At 39.4% G+C, this 13,561-nt stretch overlaps 1 protein-coding gene across 3 annotated transcripts; it reads right to left on the bottom strand.

Annotated features, from left to right (window-relative positions):
* Window positions 1-124: 124 nt before the first annotated feature.
* LOC115732797 (fluoride export protein 1-like) lies at window positions 125-6,208 on the bottom strand. 3 transcript variants are annotated; one of them, XR_007197538.1, is made up of 8 exons: window positions 5,593-6,208; window positions 3,745-4,196; window positions 3,558-3,635; window positions 2,184-2,282; window positions 1,633-1,825; window positions 1,051-1,469; window positions 387-693; window positions 125-347 (listed from the first exon to the last, which is right to left on the bottom strand). XR_007197538.1 is itself a non-coding variant. In XM_048274629.1 (8 exons), exons 2-7 carry the CDS (start codon window positions 4,150-4,152, stop codon window positions 475-477), a joined length of 1,416 nt encoding a protein of 471 aa, XP_048130586.1. In that variant the 5' UTR covers window positions 4,153-4,196; window positions 5,593-6,208; the 3' UTR covers window positions 125-391; window positions 435-474. The 3 variants fall into 3 exon arrangements, 2 of the variants coding, with proteins under 2 accessions (XP_048130586.1, XP_048130585.1); XM_048274629.1 differs by having other exon boundaries at window positions 125-391; window positions 435-693; XM_048274628.1 differs by having other exon boundaries at window positions 125-693.
* Window positions 6,209-13,561: the final 7,353 nt, after the last annotated feature.

Here is a 13,561-nt window from a genome sequence, read left to right as displayed (position 1 = left end):
AGGAATGTCTTTCGCTTTCTAGTTCGATTTGTTGACGCCGACGGGAGGGTTTTGAATGGCAACAAGATTCAAAGGCGCTTTAGGAAACATAAGCCAAAGAAGGTTAAAGAAAAAAAGTTCGAACATTACGTCAACATTAAGCTTTTTCTTTCGGATGTTGTTAGGAGGACTTACTTCTCAAGGATCATAGGCAAAAGTCTTCCCATAAATATTACAAGTGAGAAGTACAACTCCTCGGTTTCGTGTAAGTTGTAATTTGCTATCTGCTGAAACATATGCAGGGTCTAAACTTGACCATGGTGGGTAAAATGCATGCTTCCGTATAATGGAGCTTGCCTCAAAGCACCATGAAAAAACTCTTAGGTGGTGTAACTCAGAGGAGTTCTCTCGTCTTGTCTATGCACAGGTCTGGTCTCCTCTCAAGTTCCTCAAGCGTTGTCCGAAGTAAAGTAGGAGGAGGCCATCTCGACATGCTTACTCATATCCTTTTATCCAAACAGGGAGATTGTATATCAGGATTCCCAAGCCGAAGGAGACGGTTATTGTAGCAATCGCATATGCATAAGCTCGCCAAGGGTGCTTGCTCTGCCTCATTGCATTGAACTCGGCCATGAACGTCGACACAGTACTCAGACAGCCTAGAAGTCCAAATTGGATGCCCGTAGCAACCGTGTCACAATTCTTGGTATTCACCTTCAAAAAAATGTTTAAGATGATCAGGACCCAAATTGATATAACTAGTGCTGCTGATAACTGTCGCATTAACATGGATATAACCAAAGAATAAGCAAATAACGGATTCCCAAGATATTAGAGATCACTTTTGTTTCTACAATGTACACAAACCGGCACAGTTAAAGTACGCTCACCAAACTGTACGTTTCTTCATAACCTGAACAAATGTCTAACTGCTTCATCTCATATGAGACGAACAGATAAGGAAGTACCACTTCGCTTAACAGTGTACATGACATTCAAGCAAATCTAGTGGGGCTTTTAAGATGTGTGAGTCCAGATATTCAGCAACTTGAAATTAGTTTGTGGACTTACTGCTTTCTTCATAGTAGAGAGAGCTGCCATGACACAAGCTGCAGAGACATTGGCAATCAGAGTCCCAAATGGAACCCATTTCAAAAGACCAGTCTTTCCTAGCCCACGCCCATTCAGTCGTGCTACGAACCACCGGATCCAAACACCGACTGGCCCGACGACGCAACCCAACCACAGTTGAGCATCACTGCCTCCTTTTCCAAACTCACGTTTCAGCATTATCGCACTGAGAGCCCATAATGACCCCAACAACAGTACCATCACCAGAATCATAGCCAAGTGATGCTTACAGCAGTTTACTCTCCAGCTCTTTGCAGATAGGTCGTTGCTAGAATTTGCAGGGTGCTTCTCCATTAACCATCGGAAGCCCTTCGCTGTCTCCACCCCGAATTCAATTGAATAGGCTGCAAGAAACAATCCTGCAAAAAAATCATAGATAATAAGGCTAGTCATTCCATGTCGACGGAATCAGAACACCTCTCTTGGTACCAAGGATCGACCATGACAAAGCCCATCCAACTAAACTGAAAATGTTTGCTTCGTGCATAACACTAACATAGAAGTCTTCCAATGAGTACATACCAATTAGATATCCGAGGACTGAAAACAGCCACTTGCCATCTACACTAAGGTCAAGCATCTTCTGATCCCAACCACTAAAAGTTGTAAGGCTTCCCAAATAACCAGTTGACAATCCAATTGCTAGAAAATCAGAGACTTCGGATATATCTCGCTTGAAAACAACACCAATCCACCCCATCAGAAAAGAACCAACCTGAAATGAAGTATCAAGTCGAAGGAAAGATAGGTACAATCAACATCAAGGATCAATCACCATGCGAAATCGAGTGACAATTTTTCGGGTATGTTTCGGTTCCAATGACATAGCTACAGCATATTGCCGAAATACTAATTCAAAGTCATCCAAGTAATCTCATCTTATCCTAGCACACACCTCATGAACACGTCCCAATAAGCATGTTTCAGATCACATGCGAACTTAATCACAAAAACTCCGTATGCCATGTGCATGATCTCATCGCATTCATGAAGTATACGCATACAGTTTTCTGTTCATCTGTGTGGGCAGGGCAGGCAACTGAGAGAGAGAGAGAGAGAGAGAGAGATGTGACCATGTTTGAAGGAAGATCAAGGTATAATATAGTTGTATCACTTGTCACTCCAGCAACTGCAGGGCCAAATAGCTTTTGAAGTAAATACCTTGTTAAGACCTGTAAGTCACGACTCATGAAATGTAAGTCTCTGTCTTCTTTGCATAATTTAAAGTTGCAAGTCAAGACAGCAATATTTAACAAACAATACCTGAGAGAACAGACATGACGAACAGAAACAAAAAGGACCAAATGACTCTCATGAATAATAAATAAATGCTGATACGAATAATCATAAATAATGGGCTCTACATGTTTTCAGAATCGATTCTGATTCTACTATTTAGAAAGTCAGTCTTTTACAGTCTTCCCTACTAGCTTGGTGATAACTTACTAAACTCAGTGGTAAATGCTACTGCTAAGACATAATTTGTTTTCTTTGCTGATAATTAACAATTCACGCAAGCATCCACACTGGCCTCTCTCTCTCTCTCTCTCTCTCGTCGTAGGTCAATTGTATTTCGGATCCTCAATGGTGTATGCAGACTTGCTGTAATGATGATCGCTGCAGGCAAAAAGCCTAGTCATTCCAAAGAGAGGAGTAGCCACAAACTTAAATCTATAAGACATGATCTTTTTAATCACATCATCACCTATCAATTCAGTAATTTAGTGCAGGGTACTAGTAAGATTGTTGATGATAAAGAAGTATCATTCCGAAATTAAGGACAGAGCCAATACCAAATGTACTGACGTGAACTCTGATGTGTATAGTTGACTGACATGTCAAGGAAAGGGACACGCCTAAAGACAATGCGAAGCACTCTCAATCCTGAAAGGACATTATCATAGAGCGAGTGGAAACATCTTGGGATGAAGACACTCACAATGTCTAGTAAAACTATCTTTAGTTCAATTCAGCAAACAGAACAATGCATCAGGAGCTTTTGCAGATAAGATTTTTGTTGCTCACCTAGAAACATTAGACTATTAGTGACTTCCCTTAGAAGCGAGTTTTTGACAAGTCATTTTCAAGGCTGAGTTGGGGACTAGATCCTCTAATTCCTGAGCTGGAACTGGACTTTTTTGTATTTAGATGGAAATACCATGTTTATTTATCCCTAAGCCAATGGAAGTTCTAACGCATTTGACAGTTATTGGGCAGTGCTCTTGAATGATATACTTCCTTCCAACAGCAAGAATTTTAGCTGGTGACACACGAGAAATCTCCCCGAATTGTTCCTAGAAAGTATTGATTTTGCGCATGGAAGCACAGGAAGTATCATCGTTTATCACATGGAAATACTCGTATCATTTGGATCGATCCAGGATTAGAAAGTTAAAACATTCTTTCAAGGTTAGTCCAAAATTTCCAAAGTTGAAGCAGCACATTACCCCTAGAATCCCAAAAACAGCAAGATGAACAAGACATGATATGTACTCCAATGACTGAGGCAACACTTTCTCTTCATCCTGCACAAAAATACAGAGATGAGAGACATTACTTTACTGTAAAGGCATATGAGAGATGTCGATGTTGAGATATGAACAGAAACATAAATAGATAAGCTCTTGAACTCGCCTTTTTGTCTACGGGCCTCAAGATTCCATCAGTTGATAGAGGGGATATGATCTCTTCCACCAAGGGTGATAAAGGGGAGACGGAATTCAAAGTCGACAGATCGCGAGACCAAAAACCAATAGGATACAGCAGGGTGTCCTCTTGAGTTGGAAAAACTATTCCATTGTCTATAGCATGATCTGCAGAGAAACGCAAACTGCCACTTTCACTGTACCGCTTACTGCTAAGAGCACGATCCCCAATATCGCCAGCCTCTGAAACCCTCTCACTTTCAATGTCATCATCCATCTGATTTGGGAACACACTTGACAAACTCAACGAGCCTCGTCTCAATGAAGAACCATTGCTGCTTGTCCTGCCGTGAGACATGCTTCGTCTGCGTCTCCGGTCATCATTCTCGAGTTCCATGCCCCACCAGCTGAGCTATGGACTATCAAAAGATTTTTCAATGGCTGCAGAATCGGCAGGACAAATATTTAACAGCACTTCCCGAGATTTCACAAGAAATGGACATCATAGGGCCACTCACAGTAATGTCCGCATCTACTTTTCTAAACGAAAGATTATTCAACAGCTCCACCTTTACATAATCCAAATAAAAGGTAGCGAGACATACAAAAAAGGGAACATTTCAAAAGGAAAAAATGGCAACCAAACCATTACAGAGATTAAGGAGGGAGAGATTTGCTAGGAGAGGTCACTTTACAAACATATCAGACTGATGGATCGCCTCCCAGGATCCCACCGCATTGACAATAATCATCTAAATAGTTCTAAATGAAATGCACTATCAGAGTGTGATACATCACTAAAAGTAACGATGTCATGTCAAATACAGAAAATGAATAGTTACCTACATGAGAAATGATGGAGAAGGTAACTCAACACTACATATATGAAGTGGAAAGCATGAGGCACTCAATATAGCCCATATTTAACCATGAACAAAAAAATTAATGCACAAAAGTGAAGTTTCCCATCTAAAAAGAGACTCTGGCGCAATCTGTGAGCTCATCCTGGCTGTTTTCTCACCACAAATGCAGATATAAAGTCGTTCGTGTCACAAGTTTGGTCCCACAGCGCCCACACGATTCCTGCCATATAAACTCCTCATGTGTTTAGATATGGCAGGAGGACGACCGATCACAATCCCAGGCACAAGCTAAGTAACGTGCTCGACTATAATAACTCAAAGATGGTGATTCTAATAATCAGCTCAGCAGATTGAACTATTCTGCCGATGAACCAATCACTCCTCTTCACCAAAGTTGCCATTAACAGTTCCATCGACATCCCATTAAAATAACGAACGTTGTTGACGACACTTAGAATTGAGTAGATCTCTAGATAAGCTTATATAATCAGCAATCTCTGACCAACTCTAGCTGGTAAGGTGTCGAGTTGGACAGTTTGCGCTTATTTTAATTCGATTAAAGTGCACCGTTAATGCCCTTTTGTCCAATCACTTGAAAGGTGAGATATACGAGACGAAACAAATTTGGCGCACGCCAGATGAGGAGTAATTTTGGGCAATCAAATCGTCGGATCGAAGTTGCGTCGCTTCCAACTGGCCTCAAGATCCGCGAATTGACATCTTCACAAGATGTTAACAAAACCGTGTCCCACGATGATAGACTGAGCATTCCCGATGCCATTTTGTTTATGTTTGATGATAGCCGACATCGGAGTGCAATTGAGAATGGACATCTACAGAATCCCAAAAGTTCCAAAACTTTGACAAGCAACTTCGTTTCGCATATTCGAACGCAATCTTCAATGAGGTTCTTTTAGTGCTCTTTTCCTATTAGAAAATAGAGAGAGAGAGAGAGAGAGAGAGAGAGATCGTACCGGACGTAACAAATGACTTTCCTAGAAAGACCAATCCGATCCGGTTCAAACCCGAGCACACAAATTGCGAACCCCGCCCCAGCGAAGAACCGCCACCGTGTCCCGCACGCAACTCACGCCGCGCCGTCGTCCTCTCCGAGCTTTTTGACAGAAAGAAAATTTTGAAAATGAAGAACGAACGACGGAGGGCGAAGACTCCTCGCGAGAGAGAGAGAGAGTGCGTGTGTATGTGAATAAGAAGCTTCTCACGCTCGTCGAGATCACGATGAACGAAGAATCTGAGAGCCAAAATTGGTCGAGAATCGCGACGAGAAGCAGTCCTTCGCGACGGAGCTCCGGCGAACTGCTTGTCTTCCAGGACGCGGCCGAAAAGTCTTACGCGACTATTTTTAGTCAGACGAGGCAGATTGCAGGAGCTCTCCCCAGGTGCAACAATGGCGGCTTCTTCGACGTGCCAGCGACGATATAAATTGTGAGAGAGCGGGGGAGGTCGGTTGATGTCTGCATTGTGCCACGTGGGCGGTGCTGAGTGGCCTCTCATCCTTCGACGAGTTTCAAATCTCGTGTCTTTGACTTGACGAGGCGGCCGCAACGACGAGACATAATTTTACGTAAGGGTTCCACCTTTTTCTTGTAGTATTGCTAATGCATTTATATAAAAAACTATATAATAAACGATTTCTATCGGGCACATAGTTCATTTAATTCTCTCATCATATAATCGGTTCACATCGTGGTTGACACTGTTAGTTGTTTTGACCATTCATTATACGAGTCAGTATCACGGCGTCCGCATGATATTACTTCGACTAGCGTTACCTCTCCTCGTTGCTTTTTTTTTCTTCCAAATGGTAAAAAAAATTCATTTGCCTACAATAATTGCCATGCTTTTCATTAAACTATTTATTTATTGAGATTTAAAAACTTTGTATTGGATAATGAGAATATTAGAATGTTTTTTTTTTAATAAGCGGATTGCTAACCATTTGCGACTACCTATTTGTGAACAACTTTGGATTTCATTTTTGAATAATGATATGAGGTTGGAATTATACGATCTGTAAGGTACTCATTATGCATAACATGAGGACAATCAGTGTATTGAGTATTGTAAAGTTTCCATCATTAGTTGCTTAACAAGTGTTCTCGAAACACCCGTTGACATAATCCTACATATAATGAAAGGAAGGAAACCCCTCGTTCCCCTCGGTTAATACTAGCGCCCTCGGACATGAAAATTATGACACTTGTACCCATGAAAATAAGGTACTAACTTGGATTTCGTGTTTGATTCTACGCTGATAAAATCTCCATATGAGTAATTTATGTGAAAATAGTACTTACATGAACTTGTTTAATTTGGATTTGCATGATTTTCCCTTGACATATTCGATATAAGATAGTACTTTCATTTCTCAATTTTTAAGCTTCTTTTTTGGTTTAAAAGATGGGTACCTTCATTTACTTATTTTTGGGTTGGATCATGATGTTTTCCGATCACTTGGTCAAAAATCAAGTGAGAAAATGAGGTTTTACAGAATTACACTAGGACTAGCGGCAGAATTGCTAAGAAAATCATGGGAGTAGTTGTCGCTGGCTGTCAGGTGTAACACGTTCAACTTCTTCGAAGTGATTAAACCACACATGAATTTTGATTTATCGTCGATAATAATGCATGTCCATCCACCAAGCACCAACTACGATATTGTTAACGCATGACATGGTTGAATAAAGGATGGGAAATCGATTACTTAGGCTCTATTTGTTTCACGAAAAACCAATAATTTAAAAAACATTTTCCTAATTTGTATTGCTTAAAATTATTAATCAATGAAAAATGTTCTCATTACTTGATGTCGGAGAGAGTGTAGAAAACTAGGACGTAATACAAGTGAGTACTAAAATGGATAGGTCGCTCGCCATCAGTAGGAATCTACTTAAGGGATAAAAATTAAACAAGAAGAACTTCTTGTTCTCAAGCCCACAGGCTCCAATAAATTATGAATCAAACAAGTCTTACATTTTATCTATCATAGCATGCTTATATAGATGAGCGCGGAACAACCCTCCAAGCATGAGTAAACTATTAGATAGAAAATAGACTAAGCATTAATAACATGGGAACTACCCAACATTAAAGAGGTGGGACCTAGAAAATGCATGGAAACACCTAGAGACTTGAACTTTGACTCTTGAAACCTACAACACACTTAAAAAAGACTATTTCTTCATTTTTTTATTAAGCAGTATAACCAATCATTATTAGGAAAATATTTTTCCAATCATTCATTTTTGTCGAATCAAACAGAGTCTTATTCTCGCATCCGGTGACGGATATGGATTTGTGATATATCATGCAATGCAATACCAATGGGAGCATGGAACTATTTTTAAAAAGTTAATAAATTAATATTTAGCACCTAAGTGAAATCATATTCAAATTAAAGCTTAATATAAAGCTTTCTTTTAAGATAAAAAAAAAATGAACTTGAAATTAACATCTAAACAATAAGATGGTATATGGTTTTACAAAAAAAAAGATTGAAAAATGAAATGCATTAATTTATCCAAAGTAAACTGTACGTGTAGATTACAAGTTTATATGGTGGAAAAATTCACTCAGATTTCGTGATATATCTATTAATTTTTTTCTCTGTTGATTGATTGAAAAGGTGTAACATAAAAGAGAAGAAGCGCGACTGCACGAAAAGGTGTTTAGCGGTGCACGAAATCGTCCAAAAGAAGCTAGGGCAACATATGCACGTACATATATATGATTTGATAGCAAATGGAGACGTGTCAACCTAGTACACACAATATTGGACCATAAAAAAAAAAAACCTAGTACACACAATTTAGGGGATAATTGCTGAAAGAAAGTCATAAATTAATTGCATGGATATCAATTTAGCCAATTTAGTCGTAAATATTTTGATGATTTGTCAAATATAGTTTTTCCGATCAATTTTGACTCAAAATTGCTGACATGAATAGCGGCTGTCCAATGCAACATGGTCGATGCTGATTTGGATAGTTTTTGTAATTTAAAAAAAATTGTGAATTTTTTCTTTCTTTTTTTTTCCTTTTTTCATTTTCATTTTTTCCTTTTTTAAAACGAAAATATTTTATAAAAAAAAGTGTGTGAATTGTCTGCGTAGTGGTCCAAATAGACAAATACTCAAGAGGTTTATAACTAAATTGATCAAATTAAAATATTTAGAATTGAATTGGTATCTGCACAGATGATTTTTTCGGCAAATTTTCCAGAATCATATGTGGTCATGAGAAAAAGGGGGGACAAAGACCCCAACGTTGCGTGAGCTTGACGGTGACGTAAACCAAAAAGTCTCATCCGGCAAAGATTGAAACGAACGTGAGTGGTGCATGAGAACGAACGACCTGAAACCATTCTTTTCATGATGCTGATCTTGACGCCTTCATCATCGTAGAGCTTTCAATTCAACCTCGTGACATTGCCAGTCGCCGTTATCTGGTCGCCACTCTGATTTTGACATGGGGTTCCCCATCAAGGGAAATGAAGAATTAGGCTTTTATCATTGGTGATTACAACGATTAGTGACTAATGATTTCGAAATAAAGGGATTCTGAAAAATTACACATTATGCTCTAGCTTCATGGTACGTGACTTTTTTTTTTTTTTATCAGACATGATACGTGATTAGAGGTGGCAAAATGAGACAGATGCCCATTTTTTAATTTATACTTAGCGGACTAATCAATGTGTTTGTTAGTTAAAATTAAAAAAAAAAAGTGCTCATAGGCTAGAGTATGAAAGCCCAACTGTTTAATGGCTCTACAACATAGCCATTTTGAATCCATTTACTCAAAAATGCAGATAGCCGATGCCCGGTGAAAATTACTTGAAAGTTTTAAACTTATTGTATGGTACCCAATTCAGTTTTAAACTTTTTAATTTGACCAATTTAGTTCGAAACTTTTTGACCACTTGTCAATACACATTCCAACTAACTTTGGCACAAAATTGTTGATGTGAATGTCAGCCATCGTATGTGGCATGATTAGCATTGACTTGAACAATTTTTTCAATTTTTATAATTTTTTTAATGTGTTTTCTTTATTTATTTTTTTCACTACGGGCCGATGAGGGTATTGCAGCCCTCGCCTTTAGTCCGCCACCTCTACCAACCGCAGCCGAGGAGGGGAATAAGGAAAAAAAAAAAAAAGGAAAGAAAAGAAAAGGAAAAAATTAATAAAATTCAGAAAAAAAAAATTGTTCTTGTAATCCAAGTCGACGATTATCTTTTTTGAGCCCTCTGGGAGTGCATAACTAAGGCCATACTATAAGTGACAAAAGTCGCCCAAATACAAATGCGAAATGCTCATGTTAAGGCCTTGCTAACATCTTCTTATTTTGTTAATTTGCCTTTTAATTTGATGTGAAATTTTATCCAAGTAACAAATTCACACGAAGAGCTTAAAGTGGGTTAAATGATTGGTTGTGTTAAATACATATTTTTTTTTAGTAATATGGATTGGGTCGGGTATTGGTTAGGTCCATATCTAAAATTATATCCAATTAAAAATGTGTTGATTTTAGTTTGATCCAGTTTCGACCCAACTCACCTGTTCCATAGGTTCTATAGTGGGACATGGGGAGAAGAACACTAAAAGTATCAAAAATTGTGCACGATGCTCATTTTAGTGTCAAAAGTTTTTGCTAGCTCACTTAAAAACTAAATCGGAGAAAAAACAATCACTTAAGAACCCACGGTGAGAATTTCCGATCAAAATAATTACGTGGCTTTTATAGTTAAAATTTTAATATGACTTGGCATGAATATATATTACGTGGCATTTATAATCAAAATTTCAATCCGACTTCGCATAAAAATATTAAAAGATAATTTGGAAAAATAAACTTAAAAAAAGACAAACTCAAGCAAAAAAAATAAACAAACAAACTTTGGCTTGGTTACGCCTTGCCATTGGCTGCCGCCACGCTTGCCAGGAAGGGCCAATAGAGGTCGCTTGAGCCTCCCCGATGCCCAACAACCATCGTCAGCCCCGGTAAGTGCCTCGATGGCTCAGATTTCATTCAAGCCAAACGTCGAACACGTTATATGCATTCAATATACGAACTTTAGATTTCAGTTTTTCTGCGATGTTTCAGCCAAAACTTGACATATAAAGCTCTAATTCAAAGTTACTTGTCACAAATTGATCTCAGTTCAACAAAATTTGCTTAGAAATTCATCACCTAATTTAGTGCTTCATACTCGGGAAAAATAGGGTGTGCCGAGGAGCTCACCCGGTTCGAATGGCAAGAAGAAGTCGTTGAAAATCAGTGACGACGGGGAACCTTGGGCAATGCCTCACCGGCGACCCTCTCTCAGATATGGGGGAGGGTTGCGCCCAGCCCTAGATCCGGGCCATCACGCCCTCACCGGCCCCCCGGCATCAAAGAGGCTCGGGCGACCTCCGTCGGCGGCGTCCACCACGTTGGTGAATTATTTTCCTTTTCAACTTTTAGCTTTTTTATTTATTTAATCTAACTATTTTTTTTATTTTAAATATTTTTTTTGAATTTTTAGCTTTTTTATTATCGATTGGGCCTCCGTCGAGCCAAGTAGGCTTAAGATATAAATTAAAAAAAGGCCAAGTAAGATTCCTACCAAACAAATCGAAGTTGGCACTAAAAAATCGTTTTTCAAAATATTTAACATTTAAGCGATCCAAAAAAAGCTTTTAACATTAGAATGAGCGCCATACACAATTATTGATAGTTCAGATATTTTTCTTCCGCGCGAAATGTGTTGTTCTAACATCACTCTACACTTGCATCTCAAAGCATTGTACACCCGATCACGGGCCGACAAGCTTGCCCAACTCATTGCACTAGCGCGCTTAGTAGGGTTGAGCAAAATGGATCAACCATTCGACCAAAAAGAAAAAATTATGGTCCAATCAAATCGGAAATCACCCGTACCGAACTGATTCCCAATTAGAAGGGAAACCAGATCAATAATCTTTTTTTTTTTTTTTGAAATATTCATCTATGGTCAGTGCACAACAAACTGTTTCTAGTCTTTTGTTCGTATTTCGCCCGTGGATTCAAAATAGCTTAATGTATATAGTCGTCATGATACAGACAAAACACTAGAAACAGATTGCTGTGCACTGAATTGCAAGCGTGGACCGCGTGGAGGGTCCGAACTAGCTTGATCGCGAGATCCATCATGCGCATGAGCAGCTTCGCCAGACACGGTCGCGGCCCATGCCCAGTGGTCCATCGAAAAAAACCCTAAACCTTTTTCCGACACATCGAGAGGGTCTATTCGATTCTATTACGACAGACATTGATTTCCCCACGTCGCCCTCGATCGGTATAAAGTGTCTTTGAAAGGAGAGATGCGAGAGCCATGGAATTGGAATTCTTTTGGTTCCCTTTTAGGTCGTAATCAGTTGGCGTCAATTTCTGGTCCAACTTTTCCCTTCCATTTCACATGGACATGAGCACATGCCGCCTTCCCCGCTGAAACCTAATCAAACCCGTCAACTCAATGACTCTTTCGGAGTCCAGACATTTGAAAAAGAATCTTTGCCTAAACTGGTTGGATTTCCGTTGCCAATTACACGGAAAATAATTGCAAAAAAAAAAAAAAAAATTTGTCATAGCATAGGGAAGATGGTAGGTTTTCTTCACGGAAAAAGCCACAAAAAATCGGAAATTATGTCACCTACGGCACATTTATCCCAAATTTTTTTTATTACAAAAAATCATAAACTCTTACTCATGTGATACTTTTACCCAAACTTATATCAATGTAACACATTTACCCTAAATTTTTTCTCGTGTAACCAAAAACCCTAAAGTTGTATTAATGTGATTGGAGTGAATGTGTTACTCGTGGAAAACCAAATGAAATGGTGGCCCTGGCAGCAAGTTGAGTGAGGCGAGGGTCCAGTCCTTTGCGAGCACCTTTCCACCGGATGCCATAGCGAACTCATCCTGCTGTATCTCTTCCTTGGCTTGAATCATCAATTTAAAATCTTGGATGGTATCTAGAAGCCTCGCCTTTTCTTTTTTGGCTCAAAAGGATCAAGCTTTCGTTAACTTTTGGCTCTAGAAAAAGTAGCATTACTAGCATCAAAGCATAATAAATCCCAAAGGGATTGAGTGGGCTTCGATAGCTAGTCGGGAGGGAGACTCGAATATATTCGCCTTGGCGATCCAATCAGCACACCGATTTGCTTCACGAGGAGCATAAATGACTTGAAACTCCTTTAGTTGGGTTAGCATTTCACTTACAGTCTTCTTTAACCAGCAAGTTTTTCTAAGTTGATGAGATCTCGGCATTTATTGTCACACTAGCAGAGTCCTGAAGGATGAGATGGAGCGTGGGATCACCGTGGGTGCCATAAGGAAACAGGACCAATTTGGATCATGCTCGCCTTTAGCTCTCGGACAACGGTTTTGGGCCCACCGAGCCCAACAATTGAATTATATAAGCAAAACAACTCCACATGAAACGAATTCTGAGTCCACACGCGTTCTGCGAAAATTTTAGTTTCGTGAGACTGCCCTATGGATTGCTGGGCTTCTGTTATTTTGATCTATCTTTGAGCCTTCTTTTAGGCTGCTTAGAGTCGAGTTCAATTGGGCCAGGTAGCATCCACAGCCTTGGCTTTTATTCATATTTAGGAAGACAGAAGGATTATAATCCTGCAAGCAAAGCTTGACTTTTGTGGTTCTGCATACCCATGTGTATTTTGAGGTGCAATCTGGACATGTCATGCCGAAAAAAGTCGCCGCACATGGGCCGCGGCATCCACAAAAGTTGTAACGACCCGGCTCTTTTCATGGGGGCCATTTGAAGGCAGGCATTGACTAATAATTCACTCGATAGGGCCTTTCTCAATCGATGTGAAACTTGAAATATCATGAATCTGATTAATTCAAAGTAATGGCTGCTCTAAACGACCAAAT

This window comes from Rhodamnia argentea, chromosome 2 (assembly GCF_020921035.1).
Source record: "Rhodamnia argentea isolate NSW1041297 chromosome 2, ASM2092103v1, whole genome shotgun sequence".
In the NCBI taxonomy this organism is placed as follows: Eukaryota; Viridiplantae; Streptophyta; class Magnoliopsida; order Myrtales; family Myrtaceae; genus Rhodamnia; species Rhodamnia argentea.
This window is presented reverse-complemented; position numbering and strand designations above follow the sequence as displayed.